Source organism: Atractosteus spatula, chromosome 11 (assembly GCF_055471065.1).
Source record: "Atractosteus spatula isolate fAtrSpa1 chromosome 11, fAtrSpa1.hap1, whole genome shotgun sequence".
Lineage (NCBI taxonomy): Eukaryota > Metazoa > Chordata > Actinopteri > Semionotiformes > Lepisosteidae > Atractosteus > Atractosteus spatula.
Genome location: NC_142716.1, coordinates 44,116,908 through 44,137,105, shown reverse-complemented (window position 1 = coordinate 44,137,105; position 20,198 = coordinate 44,116,908). Strand labels below are relative to the sequence as shown.

Sequence of the window (20,198 nt, the reverse complement as noted above, 5' to 3'; positions counted from 1 at the left end):
TTCTAGCTGCACACTGGCATTGCCCATACTGTGAGGTACTCTGGATCAGTGTAATTTGCTTCTGTGTAGGTAGGAAATTATCAGGCAATTCAGCCAAAGTGCACTGAAATTAGGACAATGGAACTGGGGAAATTTCCACTGTACAGAGTACTCTGATGAAGTCCAGCCCTACAGCATTATGAAGTGTGCGACACACCCCCTCCTCTGTGGATTTACAATGCTCTCACCTGGGAGACACCTCTGTGCCCCTAGGTGTAATAGAAATTGACTTAGGAAACCATTCCCTCTACTGTCGCATTCATAAATAATGCAAAATTGTTTAATCTCTTTATCTCTTTATTTAAGAAAAGAAATAATCAGGTTCTCTTTGTTGGTGATTATAGATTTTGTTGTACTATTGTGTTGGACTCTGAGGCAAAACAAATTTCCCGTAGGGGACAACAAACCCTGAATTGAAAAGCATTGAATAAGCAACAACAAGCTTGCAGCATACTGTCAAAACCTCTTTTTTTCACCTTAGAAATATCGCTAGACTACATCCTATTGTTATGCCCTGAAGCTCTGGAACTCTCTCCCCAAGGATATCAGAGAGTCACCTTCTTTAAACTTCTTCAGATCCAGACTCAAAACCTTCTTCTTTAGAAAAGCCTTTTCTGAACTGGTTCCATTCTTCACCCCTCTGCTTTTCTTAGTACCACCATCCATGTCTCCTCTGTATATTGTAATTGTGTTTTATCTTGTGTATTTTTCTTATTTATTGTTGTTGTCATCCTGTAAAGCGTTTGAGAAGCCACCTTTAAAGGCGCTATATAAAATAAAATTGATTATTATTATTATTATTATTATTATTATTATTATTATTATTATTATTATATAATAATAACTGAATCTTCTCTCTGCCGTGCTATCTTTCAGGCCCTCGTCAGGCAACAGCTCGTGTTTGCGTGTAGCGCCCTCTGCTGTTTACTGTAGCACATTTCAATGTTCGGAGGTGCGCAACTGTTGGGATAAGTCTCTAAATGCGGACTTTGCAAAGTGATTATTGCCGACGACATGCTTATTGGTTCACGATGTATTAATTATCCGGCAGTATTAAGGCTGATTGTAAGATTTATGATTATTAAAATACACGGCAGTTTATTTTCATTTCCTTGACAAGAAGCGCTGGTGTTATTGTATTGTATTGTGTCGTTGCGCTGTTTAACCATCCAAAGACATAGAACATAGAACACAGTCTGCTTCCTTCAGGTATCCAATAATAACAGCTGCGACTGGTAACTGAGATAGTTAATGACTACTTTTATTCGCATTATTTAATAAATTGCATTTGTAGTCAGCATTCCTCATACCAGCAAAAATTGTTATATTATTAAACATAATACTTGCACAAAGAATGTTCATTTTATGTAATTTAGTCTTTGTTTTTGTTTATAGGACTCTTCAGTTTTTTCCTTCCATTTGGCATATTGTATATTTCCTGTTGACTCAGCACTGTGATTGCATTTTAGAGTGGTTTCTAAAGGAACATGTTGTACTGTATATTATTAAAGTTGCAGTGTATTGATGAAAGTTGCTCAAACAGGTAACCAAACAACCAACCAAAGAGGTAACAGTATTACACAAAAGTTGTGCGTAAGGTTTCAGCTGTGTTTTAGAAAAGAAAGCCTCTATTTAATCATTTTTGTGTGCTTTTGAACAGTACTGTCAATTCATATACTAGACAAATTTTAACTTATTTAACCTTGAGCTACTTTTCTTGTCTGACTTTGGTATCACAATGGCAATGAGAGCAAGCATGAATCCTGGATGGTAAATAAAGTTTGTGCCCTTTGATTGTAAAGATGTGTTTATTCACATTTATATAGCAATGTTATAGGGACTGGGGTGGTAACAAGCAAAGGCTTCACAGTACAGAAATTAATTTGCATGGTATTTATAAAATTATATAAATATAATTATAAATTATAAATATATAAATTTATAAAGACATCACTTATATATACAATTGGTTTCTGTTTGGTGATTGTGGCTGTTCTACCTCACTCGGGTGAAGGATGTATTTCACTATATATGTAAAGCTGGGATCGTTTGACATGAAGAGTGCTGTATAAATACCATTACCTACACATATACTGTATACATCATGAAGCTGCCAGAGCTAATTAATATTCCTATTCATATGATACATTGTGACTTCTGCTTGTTTTAAAAAAAACACCACAGCCTTGTAAAATGTTCCTCAACCTCAACCTTATCCAGTACATAAACACTTGCAAGCCAAATTCAGTTGTCCAATACTCGAGTGGTAGGATTTTGATTTTGACCGGGCTAAATCAAAATTTTGATCTAGGTCAGATTTGAGCCTTAGAGTACAGTTTTCATCATGATCTTCACCATCTTCATCCCTTTTTTTCTTGATTCCCTGATGGATGAGGATCTCCTCCGCTTCAGTCCACAATATGAACTCCAGTCATTAGCTGCCCACTCTGTTCCAAATTGTTCCCGCTGCCTTCCAAAACATTTTTGTTTTATTTTTTGCAGCCCATTGCTTTTCACACCATGGTACTGTCTTCTAAACTACTCACAGATACTTCGTCGACCTAGGAGGAAATAAAACAGAGGGATCAAAAGTAGTGAACACGGAGTAGCCTACCTTTCTGTGAACAGATCTCAAGATAGTCCTGGCTGGAGAGGTGAGGCTGCAATTTTTCTTTATGTCCACAAAAACCTCTTCTGGATTTTGGTCAGCCTAAGCCTTTGTTTACATTGATGTCATTTTTCTTTTTACTTATTCTAATGAACACAATTGCTAGACACCTCGTTTAGGCTATGCCAGAGTGCACGTATATTGTAGTAAAAGATAAAGCTGTCTTGAGAGGGATGAAGCTCAGTCTCATGATGCAGACATTCCCAGCAGGCTCGGCACCCAGAAATAGGATAAGGAAAAAAAAGGCTTGTACAGCACATGGGCAGATGAGCCCAGTGTTACTGAGTTTCCCACTCGCCTGCTCCTGCTGCTCCTGCTGCTCCGTTTCCAAAACCCTCTTCTCCTCTGTCTCCTCGCTGATATGCACATCAGATCTGCGGCAAAGGTAAATCTTGATGTTAGGAAATCTTGATGACTCGGAAATCCACTCAAAACCTTAATATTATTATTCATAATAATAAATTCTGAACACTAATATAGCGCTTTTCTGGACACTCCACTCAAAGCGCTCCACCACCACCAGTGTGCACCAGTGTGCAGCTCCACCTGGATGATGTGATGCCAATACTCTCACCACACACCAGCTCTCAGGTTTATGTCTCATCCAAAGGAAGTTTAGCTCATTGAGCCCTAAAATTGAACTGATTCTTTGCTCCTAAATAGTGGAATGTTGCTGGAAATTTACACGAGACAGATGCTGGTGACAACTGTGAAACTGTCTTTTCACTCAGGTTCAAGTACAGCTCTGGGCATTTATACTGTCTTACTCACCCAGACTCCTCTGGTTTCCTTTTCTTTCCTAGAAGACAGACAAGCAGCATTAATGACGTATCATGGTAAGAATATTAATAATTCCTTACAGTTACATAGAGCTGTTCAAGACATTCCACTCAAAGCGCTTTACAGGTAATGGGGACTCCCCTCCACCACCACCATCTGGATGATGCTACAGCAGCCATAGTGCACCAGAACACTCCCCACACACCAGCTCTCAGTGGGGAGGAGAACAGTGATGAAGAGTGATGATGATGAGTGATGAAGCCAATTCATAGATGTAGATTATTAGGAGGCCATGATTGGTACACACCAAAAGGAAATTTGGCCAGGACACCAGGGAAAACATCCCTTCTCTTTTCAAGAAACAGGATTTTTAATAACCACAGAGAGTCAGGACCTCGGTTTTACGTCTCATCCGAAAGACAGCGCCTTATTACAGTTTAGTGCCCCCGTCACTATACTGGGGCATCAGGACCCACACAGACCGCAGGGTGAGCGCCCCCTGCTGGCCCCACTAACACCTCTTCCAGTCACAGCCTTAGCTTTCCCAGGAGTCTCCCCTCCAGGTACTGACAAGACTCACACCAGCTAAGCTTCAGTGGGCTGCCAGCAGTAAATTGCAGAGTGATATGGCTGCTGGCTATAATGTGATCTGCAATGACCTTACTGACACATCACTGACTGCTATTGAGAGGACTGATGTTTTGATAATGAGTTTCTATTAGTCTGTTAGTTTCTATTACCATATTGTATATCATCAGGTCCTGCAGGGCTAGTTATCTAGTCACCTCAATAAGAACAAGGCTGATATGGGGTGGTATAGATCATGTTCTTCTCTGCGGTGTTGTTAATAAAGAATGAGTGTGGTGAACTGTACCAAATACTCAATTCATTAGCTAAACTTGGAAATGACCAATATTACAAGAGGCGAATTCAATGCTGAAAAGGAAGAAAAGAAGAAAGGATGCCAGGTTTTAGCTATGGGCTCAGCAATGCAAAATATTCTTTGACTTTTTCATTATACTCTTGGGTGTGAAACCAACCTCTGCATGATCCTCTGCAGCTCGCACACTGCTACATCTCTTTGCTCAAACCTCTTCAAGCTTACAGATACAGTAATATCCCATGCTCTGCATTTTCAATAGCCGAAAAAGCAGTATTGCAGTTGCTTTTTTTTTGTAAATCTTTCATTTTGATATGATTTTGTCAGCTGGCATGTTTCTGTGGGTGAACGACTGACATGCCAGGCCTCTCAAAAGACTGGCACCCTGTCCAGAGGAAAGGGCAGTCCAATGCCCTCAGTCCTGCTTTGCAGAGTAGGTTTCTGGTGTAGGTACCCCTTGCAGGACAAACTGCTTCCTGATAACAGCAGGACGACTCTTTTTACTATTTAAAAAACCTTGTAAAACACTGTAAGAGCTCACTACAAAACCACATTTGGTAGTTATTAGTGGCACATCGATCTTTAGTTTTAAATTTCCTACAGATATCTGCGTCCTCATTTTCTTAATGGGAGGTGCCGGTGTCATGGTATGAACTGGGTGTTAGTGAGTTTCCAGGCACTGTGCGGCGTGAGGTGAATGATGGACAAACTCACTGCGTAGCAGCAGAAAGAGACAGCAGGTGGCCACTGTGATTATAAGGAGGATGAATCCGCTTAGCAGCACAGCAATCACTTCAATGGACATGGGCTTAAACTCTGTAAAGAGAATAGAGGATTCTCTGAAAGTCGGCTCTGATTACCAGAGATCAGTATAGTAACTTAAAGAGCAAAGTGTCATTAAGTGCACCTCTTCAAGTTTATATATACATCTGTGAAATACATCTGATGTAAAATCACTGAGTCTTGCAGATTATAACATTTCGCACAGTAAATCATGTTTAATATTACTACAAACTGGAGTAAAAATGAAATATTATTACAAACTGGATCTCCTGTAATTATTTAAATAAAATGCAGTTATACAGATAAAATGACAAAGTACCTCTTGGATTAACAACAAATCCTTTGGTGACTATTCGGTGAGTAAAATCAAACTCATCGCTGGCCTCGCAGTGATAGGACCCCTTAACAGTTGGGATTAAACATGACACATTGTGGGATCCGGTGTACTCCAATTTGGAAAGACTGTCAACTCTTTTCTCTAAGGGGAGTCCATTTAAAAACCAGGTAAACTGGGGGAAGGTCCCTCTCTCCACAGAGCAACAGAGTCTTGACCACAGGACTGTGCCATTGTCTTCATAGAAGTGCTCAGTTTGTAGTCTCACTTCACCCCCAACTAGGAACGATTGCAAAAAAATAAAAACACACATAGAAAGGAGAAGTCAAGAATAATCCATAGTTGTATGTACCAGAATGAGAACTCCCAGTGCCCCCAACCAGAGTGCTTGGACCGCAAGATGCAAATAATAAACTTTTCTTCCTCATTCAGTGAGCAAAACCACTCAGCCTGTTTAAACAGTACAGAGCCAGGAAGGAACCTGCCCTCTATTTCCAAATCTCTGCCCTGACTTTTCTCAGTGAATCCTGGGCCACCCTAGGTCATTCCCTTTAAACTCTTCCCCTAGAAGTCTCCTACTTATCCAATTCCCAAGGCGATCCTGTGAAAGAATCCCCATTCAAGGTCGCAGGGGAGCCAGAGCCTATCCTGGCAAGCAGCGGGCAAAAGGTGGGATGCCAGTCCATCGCAGGACAGACACACGGACACGCACACACTCACACCAGGGCCAATTTCACAGAAGCCAGTTAACCTTCCAGTATGCGTTTGGACTGTGGGAGGAATTCAGAGCACCTGGAATTCCATACAGTAGAACTCCTATTTAATGAGAACAATTTGTAATTCACACGAGGTGTACAGCATTCTGAACAATAGTACATAGCAACAGAAAAGGGTTCATGTCATGTCCTCACCTGCGTCCAGCCTCACAGATGTATTTGACTGGAGCTGGGTTACCTCATTCTCTGCCTCGCAGTGTATTGCCCCCATGCGCACAAGCTGGGTGAGAGGCACGGTGAACAAAGCACTCGGCTCCTGTGCTGTACGACTGAAAAGCCGATTGGTCTTATTGTAGAACAAGAAGGTGATTGGTGGGCTTCCTCTGGTGGAATTGCAGGTTATGATGGCTTGGAGTGTCGGGGCTTCCTTTGTCACGGTGTATGAGATTTCTGGTTTGGACAAGGGCACTTTAAGAAGACATTGACAAGAGAGAATTCAGTAATAATTAATGTTCGATGAGAACTTTGGAGAGTATGGAGAGCTTTCACAGCTGTGCTATGGAGACAGGTTTGTTGTCACCTTACCTTTGACTGTGACGACCAGGTCATTACTTGTGGAAGAGTACTGATGAGTTTCATTGATACTGTTGCTTGTTGTGCAGAAATATGTCCCAGCTTGACGGTCGACGATTTTGTCAATAATCATCTTGTTTTCGACAATTCTGTGGTCCAATGAGTCCGGAATTGGGCTCCTGTTGAAGTACCACTCATAAAAGAGATGGGTACCTTCAGTTACCTTACAACTCAGGGTCAGCTTTTCACCCTCTAAAAGATCAGCTTGGTCTGGCCCCGGGTCAGACTCGAGTCTCGCTCCCTTAACAGGAACTGCAAGATACCATAAGTACCGTCAAACACTTCAGCAGATGATCTTATTAAATTAATGTAATCAAGCAAACGTTTTCACTTCTCTCTGCTTCATCGTCAACACTTTATGTGAGTAAAATAGCAGCACTACATTTGGCACTATCCAAAGCGTGAAAGCAGATGTGTCAGCTCAATGCAGTGTTCTGGATTTCAATGAGAAAAATGCACACTTGGCTTTTACTTACTTATAACCTTCAGCCAGATTTTATTGCTGCGCTGAGGCTCGATGGAGGTGTTGTTTTCCACAAAGGCGTTACAGTAATAAAGTCCTTCAGAAGTGGTTTTGACAACAAGGTTGAATGTAGCTGTTTCATTTGTCAAGGAAGTATATTCTTGAGCTTTTTCCTTCTCACCAGCTTTCAGAAACTGGTAAGTAACTGTTTCTTGTATTGGAGGTGACTCACAATTAAATTCTACAATTTCACCCAACAGAGCTTCTTTTGGTCCCGAGAATGTTGGTCTCTCCAAAACTGAGGCAACTTAAAGAATGAACACGGGAGTGAACAGGTCATTCAGTGTGCTGACAGGCATCCACTACACTAACACACAAGAGTTAGTGAATGGAATTCACACCCTCTCAGTGTGATCACTTAAAACAAAAGTGCCCATCTCAGGTGACACTTGGACAGAATACATGATAGTATTTCAGCAAACAATTCCTGCAAAAGATTTCTAACAGGTGGATTTTAATCCCTAATTATCTTTGTGTTATAAATGAGAAATTAAAATGTTTCATGTTTCGTTGAGGGAAACATTCCCTGAACTGTGTACTGTACACTACATAATATTAAGTTTTAATGCTACTGAGTAATAAGTGTGAAACGTTTTAACTGTACTTACTCATCTCAGAGCATAGATCCGCCAACACTGAAAAATAAACAATAAAATAATGTACTAACAATTTCTAAGCTGTAACTGTATGAATTTACACTAGCACTACAAATTCTCTTTCAAATGTAAACAGCCTGAATGACATCATGGATGGCACATTGAGAAGCTGAGTAAAATGTAATACTGTAGAACTGGTAGTTGCTAAATGAGGAATTTGAATTAAAAACGACAGTCTGTTTTAACATTTCCTTTCTTGTACCTACTGGGTGTCTGAAATAGAATGACCATAAATATTATATTTTTTACTAGAGGTCTTAACAAACAGCTAATTTTGAACAGCTTTTTTAATACTGTATGTATAATATTTTTAAAACATCAAATTCCAACACTTTTATTTTTAATTATTCTCTACAGTGCTGCTCAGTACTGTATGCTGACTAGTATACAAATTCTCTATTCACCAGGGATTTACTTGAAGAAAGTCAGTTATATCTTCATGACTGAGGCCGACTGAGAGATAAAATCATTTTTCTCGCCCTTTGCTTTGCTGAGAGGACACACTAAAAACACAAGTAAGGGGGAAATCAGTTTCCCGTTGGTTCTCTCGTTAAAATAACTGAATCGCTCCCTTACCCAAGATCAGCACGGTATGTCCAAGAGACTTCATCTTCCTCCGTTTGTCCTGGGACTGTCCCATTCAAAAGTGATCTGGACCCAAGTCCTTGCACTCAGTAATGAATTATAAATGACAGTTGAATTCCTCCCCACCCAAAGACTGTGCACGTGATAAAGGACGTGCCTTCCATGTGCACTGCAGAGATAGCAGCAGTGTGTCTTTCAGAGTTCACAGCCAATAAGAATACAGACAAATACTGTGTAAAAAACCCAAGAACAACCTTAACAAATACTGCGTTCTTACAAAACTTAAGGATTCAATTTAACTTTAATTTTTTTAATTAAAAAAGTCATGGCATGGTAAAATAAAAAAGGCAAAGGCTAGCCCAGACAGAGAACGGCGCTTCTCAAGAATCCCCAAAATGATTTGGAAGAAGCTATCTGCCACACCTCTGTAGGAATATTTGTTATTTCTCAGTACTGGTAGCCCACAAGCTAATTAGAACATTGTGTTCTGTAATTATGAGCAACCCTTTTTGCTTCCAGAATTACCAATATTTTGCTGTTTCACACATATTAATAAAAATACCCTTTCTTGAAAAACCTTTGTCTGAGAATATCTTCCAGTTCTACTACTGGATAGAGCAAAATGCGAAGCCTTTTTCTTTTTCTTAATTTTTAATTACATATGTAATTGCAGCTGGTCTTGCAAAAACAAAAAGCCCTGGGAGCCAAATACTGTAGTTTGTCTCTTGTGTTGTGGTCAAGCAGAGCATCTGTCTCACTGCCCCTAGTGTGAGTGAGCGTGTCTGTGTCTGTGTGTGCCCTGTGATGGACTGGAATCCACTCTGCATTGTGTATGTGACTTGCCATCTTAGGCTCCAGTGCCCCTGTGACCCTGAACTGGATGAAGTGGTTAGAAAAGTGAATGGATGTTCTGATTCTGCAGCCAATGTTTACAACACGTAAAGCACACCCTTTGTTAAGTCTTTGGGCGTTGTGGAGGCTCTGTGGCTAAGGCCTGTGGCTGGAAGGTTACTGGTTCATATCCCGCGGCTGGCAGAGGAATCCTACTCCATTGGGCCCCTGAGCAAGGCCCTTAACCCCAACTGCTCCAGGGGTGCCATACAAATGGCTGACCCTGCACTCTGACCCCCAGCTTCTCTCCCTGTCTGTGTCTCATGGAGAGCAAGTTGGGGTATACGAAAAGACAAATTCCTAATACAAGAAAATTGTATAGGCCAATAAAGTGTTCTTCTTTGGTCTGACACTTGCACAATAAAGAGACTATATGCTCTAGTTAGAATTTTTTATAGTCCTCTTTTTAATTCTTTTATCAATTCTGCCTTATATAGGAAAGAACTAAATATCTACCCAAACACTTTCTTTTGCACCGTAAGATACAATCAGGTATTTACAGTATTGCATTGGATTATTTAGAAAGACTTACATCTATATATCTATTTCATTACAATGACTTACTGTAGATTTTACAGGTGTCAGACCATGAATGTGTTGTATCAGTGTTCTTAAGAACATGAACACAACCACTGGTCAAACGTCAGACCTCTTAAATTTAAATGTATTAATGGTGTTGAACACATGTTGATTTCTTGAGTTGATAACTCAAGCTGTGCACGAAAAGACAGGCAAAAGCAAATGTCTTCTGTCTGGCATGGTGATGCAGGTTCTTTCCACGTCTCCGTTTTCATGTTTCAGCACGTTGCTGTAGTTACTGGAGCTTCTTTGCACGCAAGATCAGATGACGGCTCCTCAAGCTAGACAGAGAACAGAAAGGAAAAGAAAGGACTGAGCCCACAGCAACTCACAGTGCACACTTTGTCGGAGAATCGGCCCTGTGTGTGCTGATGCCATGAAGTGGAGAATAGAAACCACACTTTGATGAACCTGGATGTTAAATCATGTTGACGTCTTCCTCAGATGATTCCCCAGGCTCGCTCCATTCACCTTTGGAGCGGTGAGTGTTATGAATGGTGGTCTTTGACTGTCCATTTTTGTACCCTAGGCGTGACGGCAGGAGCGGATTACAGACTCCAGAGGCAGATGTCAGGGAAGACACACAAGGGTTTGTTCACACGAACCAGGTGACAAGTGATTTGCCGTGCAGGCGTGACAATGTGACAACCTGTCAACCTGATTTACGCCCTAAGTGAAGAAAACGAGATAGATCGGGTCTCAGAGCGCCCCCTGGAGGTGGGATGTCTACCATGACACGTGAGGCTGTCTCTGGGGGAGGTGTTCTTTAGAGCCTCAGTGGCCAAGTTTGTGGTGGAAAATGATTTGTATGTGTTGCTGTTGGTGCTGGTGGTTTAGTGGTTGTCAATGCTGAACAGATGAAACACTTTACCTGCTCCTGGGCCTCATTCTCTAACATCATCTGTTTGACTTGTTTCCTTGCTAGTGGGAAAGGCTGTCAGCCCCAGTGAGTAGGATCTGTCATAGAAGAGAACCTGTTAGAAACCTTAACTTTCAAAGCTAGAGGCAGTTCTCTATACCCATAAAAGAGAGAGTTGTTTAGCTGTAGAGTGAAAAGTAATGGGTAAAATGAGTCCTGTATCGTTAGTTGACTGGTAGACAGACAGATGGATTCAAGCCTCTCATTCCTTACGTTTGGCTAAAGAAACAGGTTTTAAACAGTGAAAAGAATGCAGATTAACCAAAGACAAAACAGTCTCTGTAAAGTTTATAATATGGAACAAAATTCAGAAGATGAAATAAGAAGCTTTAGGATGCCCTCCAAATCAATTTGTACTTGATTGAAGAGGATACCACTCTACACAGATGGCACAGGCGCTGTCATTAGTTCACACTCAGGGAATCTCGGTGCAGGGTAGTGAGAGATGCTCTGCACTGAGCCCTGAGACACCATATCACTTGCTAGACACCATACCTGTCTCACTCACCTGGGCCTCCTGGCGTGCTCTGGCCCTGGAAGACAGATAAGTAGTGTTACTCACCACTGTCCACGACAATGAGTGTGAGTCCACTGGGCAGACTAGTTACTGGTGAGCGAGGGCGGCACAAGTCAGACTAGGAGTGAAAAGTCACTTTGAAGTGTCTGACAAGAACAGCAGCGAAAGAGCCAGCAATGCCACAGGCCAGCCCCCAAGCACAGGGGGCTTGCTTTGAAGAATCCTGGGGAGTGACAGCACTGTGACAGCCTCACTTTATTTTAACTTTGAATGAAATCATTTTGCATTATACTCTATACTCTTCCGGAACAACGGGAGAGCTGGAGCCTATCCCAGCAGGCAGTGGGCACAAGGTAGAATACACCTTGAATGGGGCTCCAGTCCATTGTAGGGCACACAAAGAGCAGGGCCAGTTTCCCCAGAAGCCAAGTTACCTACCGGTACGTTTTTGTACCATGGGAGGAAACCGGAGCACCGGGAGGAAATCCACTCAAACGTGGGAAGAACATGCAAATTCCATGCTGGTAGCAGCCTGAGACTCGAACTCAGGGCCCCAGAAACCAAATGATCGCTTAAATTTCAATTTCTGTTCGGGCAGTGCCTGAAGGAGGGCACAGGGTATTGTCTCCTCCACCTCCTCCACAACCGCCTGGAAGAATTTTTAAGAAGACACTCGCTCACACCCAGTATTTCTGAGAGAGAGGCATCCTGTCCCGAGAGAGAAGTATTTTGGATTGCGAATGAGGAAGTTGACAACAGTTTTACTACAGAGAAAGAAGAATTTATTCTGTAATTACAGCAGTATATCAAAATTCTACCAATGACCATGTGTCGTCTACCCTAGTTCAGAGTGTAGCTTTGTCACACATTACCTTGATAAGATATCATACAGCTGCAGATTCTGCCTTTGCCCTGACTTTGGTGTCTGTCCATAATGCACACAGTGTGCTAAATTAAGATATTTTACTAGCACACTTTTTAAAGAGAGTTATACCTTTGTGTGTTTTACGCGCGGGACTGAGTGATATTGTGTAGAAATATTGAAACAGGTTGGTAGAGGAGGAGATAAACTTACTGCTCCGGAGTCGGACGACACAGCAGGCAGCCACCAGAACCATGAGGAAGAGGAAGATGCTGAACACTATAGCAATCGTCTCCATGGAGAAAGGGTAAACATCTGTGAAGACAATGGAGCCAAGGCTGTTGGAGAGGAGTGCAGAGCAGGCCTGAGGGCCACCATGAGGCAGGTGGAGAAGGAAAAAATACGGTCCAACACTGCATTCAACACTCGCTGAGAAACTGTACCCCTTCAAGCACATGCAATAAATTAATGCAGGCTTGACATGATAAATCTTTTTAAATGGCTAATTTTGGGCAACCCCAATCAAGATGAAGCAAAAGGCAGAATTATTTCCGAACCTCGGAAGGTGTGTGAGACACCTAATACTTATGATTCAGTGAGGATGGGACTGGGGCTGTTCCTCTGAACTTCCATTAAGAGCTCTGTAACTACGGATGAGTCGTAATAATGCCATGAATGCTCCTTGAAAAGACTGTACAATCAGTGTTTATTCCCAAAGAATCCAGAATGAAGGCTGTTTTATTACAAGCAGCAGGTCCATAACAACAGTCCCGTGCCTCTCACACAGGCTGCGAGAGGGCCTGAGCTCTTCAGGAGAGTCATTCAATGTTGTAAGGCTTTAGGTTTTAAGGCTCGGTCACTGAAACAATTTAGACAGGGCTAACTGCATGAGAAACCTCTTTTGATTTGAACACTTAGTATTTTAATCACTAATCAGAAAGAATATTCTTAAAAAACACACAAAACAGGCAATTTACCAAATCAAAAATAGAATAACTAATGAATTATTCTTTACTACTATATATTTTCACGAATGAGTGAATTTTGAAAGATCTTTAGTACCTCTCAATTCAATAGAACGAGGAACGCTCCTTATCTGCTGAGTGTCATCAAAGCTGTCGCTGGCCGCGCATTGATAGGAGTTGTTGTCCGTTGAGACAAGAGGGAACAGGATGAGGGATCTGCCCTGCTCCATTACAGCGTGAAAATCGCCCTTCTCCGGCACCTGGGATCCATTGAAGAACCAGGAGAACCTGGGGAAGCTCCCTCTCTCCACAGAGCAGAGGAGTTGTACCCCCACAACGCTGAAGTTCTCGTCAAGAAGCTGGGTCACCTGGAGGCTCACCTGCCCGCCGACTGGAACTGAGGGCATGAAGGAAAACAGTGGAAGGTGGATGAATGAACGAATGAACCACGATCTCCTGCAAATGCCATGATGTAATTAATACAGGTACGTTAAAAAAATTGCACCACTTTCACATCTTAAAAGGTTTTCACACCCAGAACTGATTCACAAATGCAACAAAAGTTTCTACAGTCCCTTCAAACACTACAGCTGGATGAATTTACACAGAGAGCAGCAACACATCCTCCACAAAAATCACTTTTCTGCTCATCAGGATCCTCATCCACTCTGATTAAGAGATCATGTTAATTTGATTGATTCGTAGGCAACATTCAAGACCAGTGTTTTTGGTCCTTAATTGAAGAGACGTTTGGTTTACGGCCGTCTCCACTCAACATGCAGTTGGATTGCTTTGATGGAAATAAAAAATCGAACTAAGCTTGCAACCGAAAGCATTCATTTTAATTTACAACCAAGCTCTTATTAAATGTCTTTACTTGTATAATTAATGTATACTAAATGCATACTTTTGTATACATAAATGTGATAGTTCGCTCTTTGGAGGATTACATCATTCTTAAAGGCATCGTGGAAACTAATTCTTTTTTTTTCAAATCACAGACAACTCCACATTAATAGGAATAGGAACAGGTAGAGGGTTATTCCATGCTGAAAAGAAAACAGATGCAGTTTTTCAGCCGTGGAGCCTTCTTCAGGTGTGTGTGAAGGCTCCACAGCTGGAACTGTTCACTTTTCTTTTCAGCATGGAATAACCCTCTACCTGTTCCTATGCAGCCATACTGACACAGCTCCCTACTTGTAAGAGTAAGAGTAAGAGTAAGAGTAAGAGTAATAATAGTGCTTTCCACCCTGAAAGACCCTAAGGTGCCTCACATTTAACCACCACTGAACTGGGCTTTGGGCACTGCAGCCCCACTACACTACAGGTCAGGTGGAGGAGTAAGAAATGACTTCTCCCTTTCAACCCATGAAGGGGAAGATTTAAGGAAGACAGGTTCTGCAATCTCAGTGCGAATTTTTGCCTGGACACTGGGATTGGTGACAGCAGCAAGAACAGTGCCATAGGAACAGTAATAATCAAGCAGCCGTTCCTGGGTTTGTGGTTTCACCTCCTACAGTACAGCGTCACCAGTGTGAAAATCCTGGACTGGAGGGAAGAGTGCCACCTACTGGTCCACCAACGCCACTTCCAGCAGCAACCTATCTATCCATAGAGGAGTCCCTGGGTTGACCAGGCCCGGCCCTTGCTTAGCTTCTGAGATCTGACTAAGATCAGGCTGCGAGGTGGTAACACTACTGTAACTACCAAACCCGTGACAACGTGTTTCAGCTCACGTGATGAGTACCGACGACGAATAATAAAGCACATCAACAGAAGACAGGGCGCGTGCCAGGTTCATACCCACTTCCAGGCTTGCAGATTTACCCAACACTGGCTTTGCCCCATTAGTGGCTCCACAGAAGAAATCCCCCACATGTTGGTTCAGGGCGACGGGCACAGAGAAGGTGGCGTTCAGGGTGTCTGTGGTGACGTTGGGAAAGCTGCTGTTTGCATCACTGCAGAGTATGAAGGTTACTGGGGGGGTTCCTCTGATTGATTTGCACATTATATTGGCCTGGTAGGTCGAGTCCTCTTTAATTATTGTGTATGAGATCTCTGGCTTGGACACAAGCACTACAGAGGGAGAAGAAAGTTGCTGTTGAATACATCAGAGAAGGTGCCAGAGCTGCTCTCATTTAATTGTTAATTAATTAACAAACCTATTTTAAATGTTGGTCATTAAAAACCAGTCAAACCAGCACTGAAAAACCAGCATTTGAGAGGGTTTCAAAAAAATTAAATTAAGTTGAGTCAGATTTTTTCTTTACCATAATCTGTATCTAAGTAAACTTTTTTTCTCTTTGACCCCTGTATGTCCTGATTAATGTTAAAGATTTTGATTAACTTTTACAGAATGGGACTGAGAAGGCTAACCATCCTTCTGAATGAAGACCGTCTGCTGGTGTTGACCACAGGGTTGTAGGTTCGAGTCCCAGGTGAGGACACTTTTGCCCTACAGCCCTGAACAAACATCTGGCAACACCAACACAAAGTCACTTATAAACGTGCTGGGTCGTCATGTGCATCTGGAATTCTGCAGGAGGAATGCAGCTTCATTATTCCATGAGTAATGTCTGTCGGATCATGCTTGGTTGAAGTAGGTGGAAAGTCTTTCCCTCTGGGTTCCATGCTGACGTTACCTAAGACAGCATTACTTATAAAAACATCAGCAATCTTGGTGACCGAGCTCCCACCAAACATGTCCCAGCAATCCCCCATCTACACCCTTGCAGTCATTCTAGCCATAATGATAGACAACCAGGCCTGTCCAGCTTTTTTATACACGGCCCTAAGCATGCTGGGCTGGTGTTTGCTGAATTCACACATGAGACACAGGTGGCATCAGGAAGCGCTTGCTTTCTACATACCTGCTGTATTTTTACCCATGGTGACTGAATGTGGGGCAGGGTTATAGAGAGAGTTATATATTTTGGACTGAGAGTTCTGAGAAATCTCTCCTCGCTACGACCCTGTCTACTGACTTTTGTAGTTTATTGGGCCTGGTTCTTAAAAAAATGGAACACTGATTAACCATCAAACCCAGCTGTGGAACTCAAAATGTACTTGTAAAAACACATAGAATTGCACCATCTGTTGTTGGTTGCTTTGGATAAAAATGTATGTCTCACAAATTAATAATGTTGAAAACTGAGAGAGAGAGGAACTGATTTAAGCAAAGGGTGGTGGGGTTGAGGAATAAGCTGTCCAGCCCTGTTATACTGAAGTCATAAACCTACAACCTAGAAAGGGCTAGGCGATGTCCTTGGATCGATTAGGGTACTTTCTGCTAAATGGGTGAGATTGGCCACAAGGCCTTCTATCGTTTGTAAACTTTCTCATGTTCTTTCAATGTTGCCAAGACACAGGCTTGTTGCATTTTACCTTTGACGATCACCTTTAGGTTGGTGCTTGCAGAGGTGAATTTGCTGGAGTTGCTGACCTGGTTCTTTGCAATGCAGGAGTAGATTCCTGCCTGCTGAACGCTGACTCTGTCAATAACCATCATGTTATTGACCAACCTGTGAGCTGCTGAGCTCGACACTTTGCTCGTATTGAAGTACCACTCGTAGGAGAGGTGGTTGCCTTTCAGCACCTCACAGCGCAGGGTCAAAGTGTCTCCCTCGAAGAGCTCAGCCCCATCTGGTCCAGGGTCTGACACAATACTCGCTCTGGACACAGGAACTGTGGGACATCATCCACAAACGCAAAGATGGCTGATCAGTACGGCAAAAAAAAGGACAAGAATACAATCTACCAAAACGTCTTTGTTCTTGGCAGCTACAGCATTAGGGCTCATTCGTAAAACACTGACTAAAACTTAATGCCTGTACTGCTGTTCAAGGTTTCAAGGCAGGTTTTTGTAACAGCTTCTGTCTGACCATATTAACAAAAGTAGCTATTTAATACAGTGTTCAGGAGCTCAATGCATAAGACTAGAAATGCACATATGTCCACTCTTACTTATTACTCGCAGCTGGATCTTGTTGCTAAACTGTGGGCTGATGGTGCTGTTATCCACAAATGTCTTGCAGATGTAGTATCCATCAGAGTCGTTCTTAACCACATAGTTAAACCAAGCCGTTCGGTTTCTCAATGAAGCTTGTGGCGCCACTGGTGACAACTTCTCATTGTCTCTCAGTAGGACATATGTAACAGCCTCTTGCGTTTCGGGTGATTCACATCTGAACTCTATGACATCATCCAAAAGGGCAGCATCTGGCCCTCTGAGAGTGGGCTTCGGCAAAGCTGACGCGCCTTCAAGAACAAGCAACAGAAGAGCAGAGATCTCTTTTGAGCGGGTCAGTCAGTATTCCCGTGGATATAACACAGCTGCGTTTTGAAATCGAACCATGCAGATTAGTTTGACTAAACCTATGTAATGTTATGAGAATATCCCAACGGAATACCTCTCACATTTTGCATCAGTCCATCCATCTTCTAATCGCTTTAGCCAATACAGGCTCATGGGGGAGCCCGTCCCTATCCCAGCAGGCAACAGGTGCAAGGTGGGGTACATCCTGTCCATCGCCAGTCCATCACGGGGCACACACAGACCCACACACACTCACACCAGGGCCAGTTTTCCCAGAAGCCAGTTAACCTACCAATATACCTTTGGACAGTGGGCCCTGTCCTGTGCAGGGACTAAGGAGGAAATCCCTATTCCTTTGAGTATCTGCGGAGGACTGGACAACGAAAAGCAGTTTCAGAGCCGGGACAGGGGAAAGGCACAGACAACAGCAAGTGGCAGGGCTTGGGGGGACTCTTTCATTGTGCAAATCCAGCCCCAGCACCCACTTGCTCTGATTGATAAAGGACAATTACTCTTTTTAAGAACCGTTGGAGTGTGGTAGCGATTGCATGACTTTGCATGAGTGTGTAATTATTGGGATTTGTTTATTGTGATAGAAAAAATATCTCTGCACTGTGGGAGGAAACCCGTGTGAACATGGGAAGGACATATCAACTCCTTGCTGGCAGCACTGAGAATGAGCCCAGGGCCCCAGTACCGCAAGGCAGCAATGCTAACCACTGCGCCAGTCTCACACATTTGTACAAAAATAATAACTGTACTTACAGGTGCTGATGCAGACAGACGCCATAACTACAAGAAAAGAAAACAATTTAGAAAATATTTACTCTGTAGTGACGTTATCTGAAGAAAAAAAAAGTATCCAGAGTTGTGAAAGCAGCTCGTTTGTACAGTACTATGAACATTTTTTGCTGCATGACATCACATTGTCCACAGCACCTCATATCCTGTTTGGGAGTCTGTAATACTGTAATACTTGGTTTTTTTTTGCTTTGGACACTGGCTGTGCCGACTTGCATTCAAGTTGTACATGATTCATCTTTTGAATTGGAGCATACATGCAAATAAGCATTTCATTGCACTTGTGCATATGACAAATAAACGGAACTGGAACTGAAAACTGTTGGAAATGAGAAAGGAGGCAGAGAGCTTTGAAAATATCTAATAAGACATGATTAGAAGGCTTTGTCATAGCAGCAGGTGTTCAAATACATTCGAATAGACTCACTGGAATAATAACTAACCAGTTCAGTTGTTAGTAGATATTTGATTTCAGGATCCCAACCAGCTGTTTCTTGAAAGGAACAGACTGTGAAAATCTGCCTCCACAGCATGGCTGGGTTTTTTTCCATACTTCCACAGCCCGTTGTGTAAAGACGTGCTTCCTGAGCTCAGTTTTACATGCTTGCACTCTGTCCACATCGTTTCTATTTGTATTCCTAAGGTCAGATTTTCCCTTACCCATGAACTGATTCGAGAGAATCGATCTTTCTTTGCAACTACAATCTTTCGCACAAATATTCCAAATGAGACCTTGTTAGAGTTCAATTTTAATATCACACAATGTGATTTAAATTCGACACTAGTTATATACCCTAACATTCTGTTTGTCCTTTTAACTAAAATATTTAACCAAAATGATTGAACTATTTAAATACAAGAATATATTTCGTCACTTTTCCATGAACTGATTCCAGATAATCAATATCTGAATTGCAATATAATTGTATTTAATTTCTACACTATTAATTACAGTATATTCCCTAACATTTATTGCTTTCCCACAGATGTAAATTATGTTCAATTATATATTTAGTAGGAAAACTATAGGAGTTTCAAACCAGAATGTAAAACTTTGTTACTTCTTCTGATAGACTTTCTCTCTTTATATTCCAAAGTCATTAAACTACTGTCGCATAAGAGAGAGAATGCAGCAATGTCATGAATCTATTGTTTTCAAGTAAATTTCTAGATAGTTGTTCTTATGAAATTTTGAATGCTACTATGCTATCACATTTAATAATTTTGCAACATTTCAGGACGTTTTCTAAAGTTGTACAACTTCACAAATCAATAAAACCGTTCGGTATGGCTCTGTAGAAAGAAATAATATTTTAAATTGTTCCATTTTTGGTATATATTTTGTCCTTTTTCTGAAAGAAATAAGAAAAAAGTAAAAAAAGATAAATGTAAAATTTTTGTTTTCCAGCCAGAACACAGCAGTTTTTTAAAAATTAACATATTTCACCGTCCCTGTGACAAGTTAAATTTCCTTCTGGCTAACCGAGTGGCTCACTTACCAGTGATCATCGGAAGACATTCCAGAAGTGTATTCTTCATTACAGTTATACTAATATACTCCGAACAGAATTTGCCCCAGTTCTCTGCTCTCACTCTTCATGCTAGACAGCAAGTGTCAGCTCCAAAAGACAACTCTACTGCAGTAATATAAAGTCTTCACTTTCCAAGGAAAATAGGAGTGTACTGTGCACACATGATATATACCACCTCTCCTTTTGCACTGTGCAGATAGCAGGGGCTCTGTGCGGCTCT

General features: G+C 41.8%; 2 protein-coding genes across 6 annotated transcripts; both read right to left on the bottom strand.

The window, feature by feature from the left end:
* Positions 1 to 1,828: 1,828 nt before the first annotated feature.
* LOC148824129 (Fc receptor-like protein 1) lies at positions 1,829 to 8,741 on the bottom strand. Of its 3 annotated transcripts, none has more exons than XM_088926821.1 (10): positions 8,589 to 8,741; positions 7,965 to 7,991; positions 7,310 to 7,603; positions 6,786 to 7,085; positions 6,396 to 6,668; positions 5,470 to 5,763; positions 5,082 to 5,183; positions 3,479 to 3,506; positions 3,006 to 3,081; positions 1,829 to 2,600 (listed from the first exon to the last, which is right to left on the bottom strand). In XM_088926821.1, the coding sequence occupies exons 1-10, from the start codon at positions 8,650 to 8,652 to the stop codon at positions 2,553 to 2,555; spliced, it is 1,506 nt and encodes a 501-aa protein (XP_088782947.1). In that variant the 5' UTR covers positions 8,653 to 8,741; the 3' UTR covers positions 1,829 to 2,552. The 3 variants fall into 3 exon arrangements, with proteins under 3 accessions (XP_088782947.1, XP_088782948.1, XP_088782949.1); XM_088926822.1 differs by having other exon boundaries at positions 7,529 to 7,603; XM_088926823.1 differs by lacking the exon at positions 7,310 to 7,603.
* A 488-nt stretch (positions 8,742 to 9,229) lies between these two features.
* Positions 9,230 to 20,084, bottom strand: LOC148824128 (Fc receptor-like protein 5). Of its 3 annotated transcripts, none has more exons than XR_016093717.1 (10): positions 19,946 to 20,084; positions 18,411 to 18,437; positions 17,294 to 17,587; positions 16,715 to 17,014; positions 15,134 to 15,406; positions 13,428 to 13,727; positions 12,579 to 12,680; positions 11,482 to 11,519; positions 10,939 to 11,024; positions 9,230 to 10,348 (listed from the first exon to the last, which is right to left on the bottom strand). XR_016093717.1 is itself a non-coding variant. In XM_088926819.1 (10 exons), exons 1-9 carry the CDS (start codon positions 19,983 to 19,985, stop codon positions 10,952 to 10,954), a joined length of 1,434 nt encoding a protein of 477 aa, XP_088782945.1. In that variant the 5' UTR covers positions 19,986 to 20,084; the 3' UTR covers positions 9,230 to 10,348; positions 10,939 to 10,951. The 3 variants fall into 3 exon arrangements, 2 of the variants coding, with proteins under 2 accessions (XP_088782945.1, XP_088782946.1); XM_088926819.1 differs by having other exon boundaries at positions 11,495 to 11,519; XM_088926820.1 differs by lacking the exon at positions 19,946 to 20,084 and adding an exon at positions 18,890 to 18,960 and having other exon boundaries at positions 11,495 to 11,519.
* Between the last annotated feature and the right edge of the window lie 114 nt (positions 20,085 to 20,198).

Coding starts and splice junctions, on each gene's coding strand:
- LOC148824129 (XM_088926821.1), bottom strand. CDS start 8,652: ATGGGACAGTCCCAGGACAAACGGAGGAAGATGAAGTCTCTTGGACAT. Junction 7,086..7,309: donor AATCTGGCTGAAGGTTATAA/GTAAGTAAAAGC, acceptor GGTATCTTGCAG/TTCCTGTTAAGGGAGCGAGA. Junction 3,507..5,081: donor TCTCTTTCTGCTGCTACGCA/GTGAGTTTGTCC, acceptor TCTGTCTTCTAG/GAAAGAAAAGGAAACCAGAG.
- LOC148824128 (XM_088926819.1), bottom strand. CDS start 19,985: ATGAAGAATACACTTCTGGAATGTCTTCCGATGATCACTG. Junction 18,438..19,945: donor ATGTCTTCCGATGATCACTG/GTAAGTGAGCCA, acceptor CTTTTCTTGTAG/TTATGGCGTCTGTCTGCATC. Junction 11,520..12,578: donor TGTCGTCCGACTCCGGAGCA/GTAAGTTTATCT, acceptor TCTGTCTTCCAG/GGCCAGAGCACGCCAGGAGG.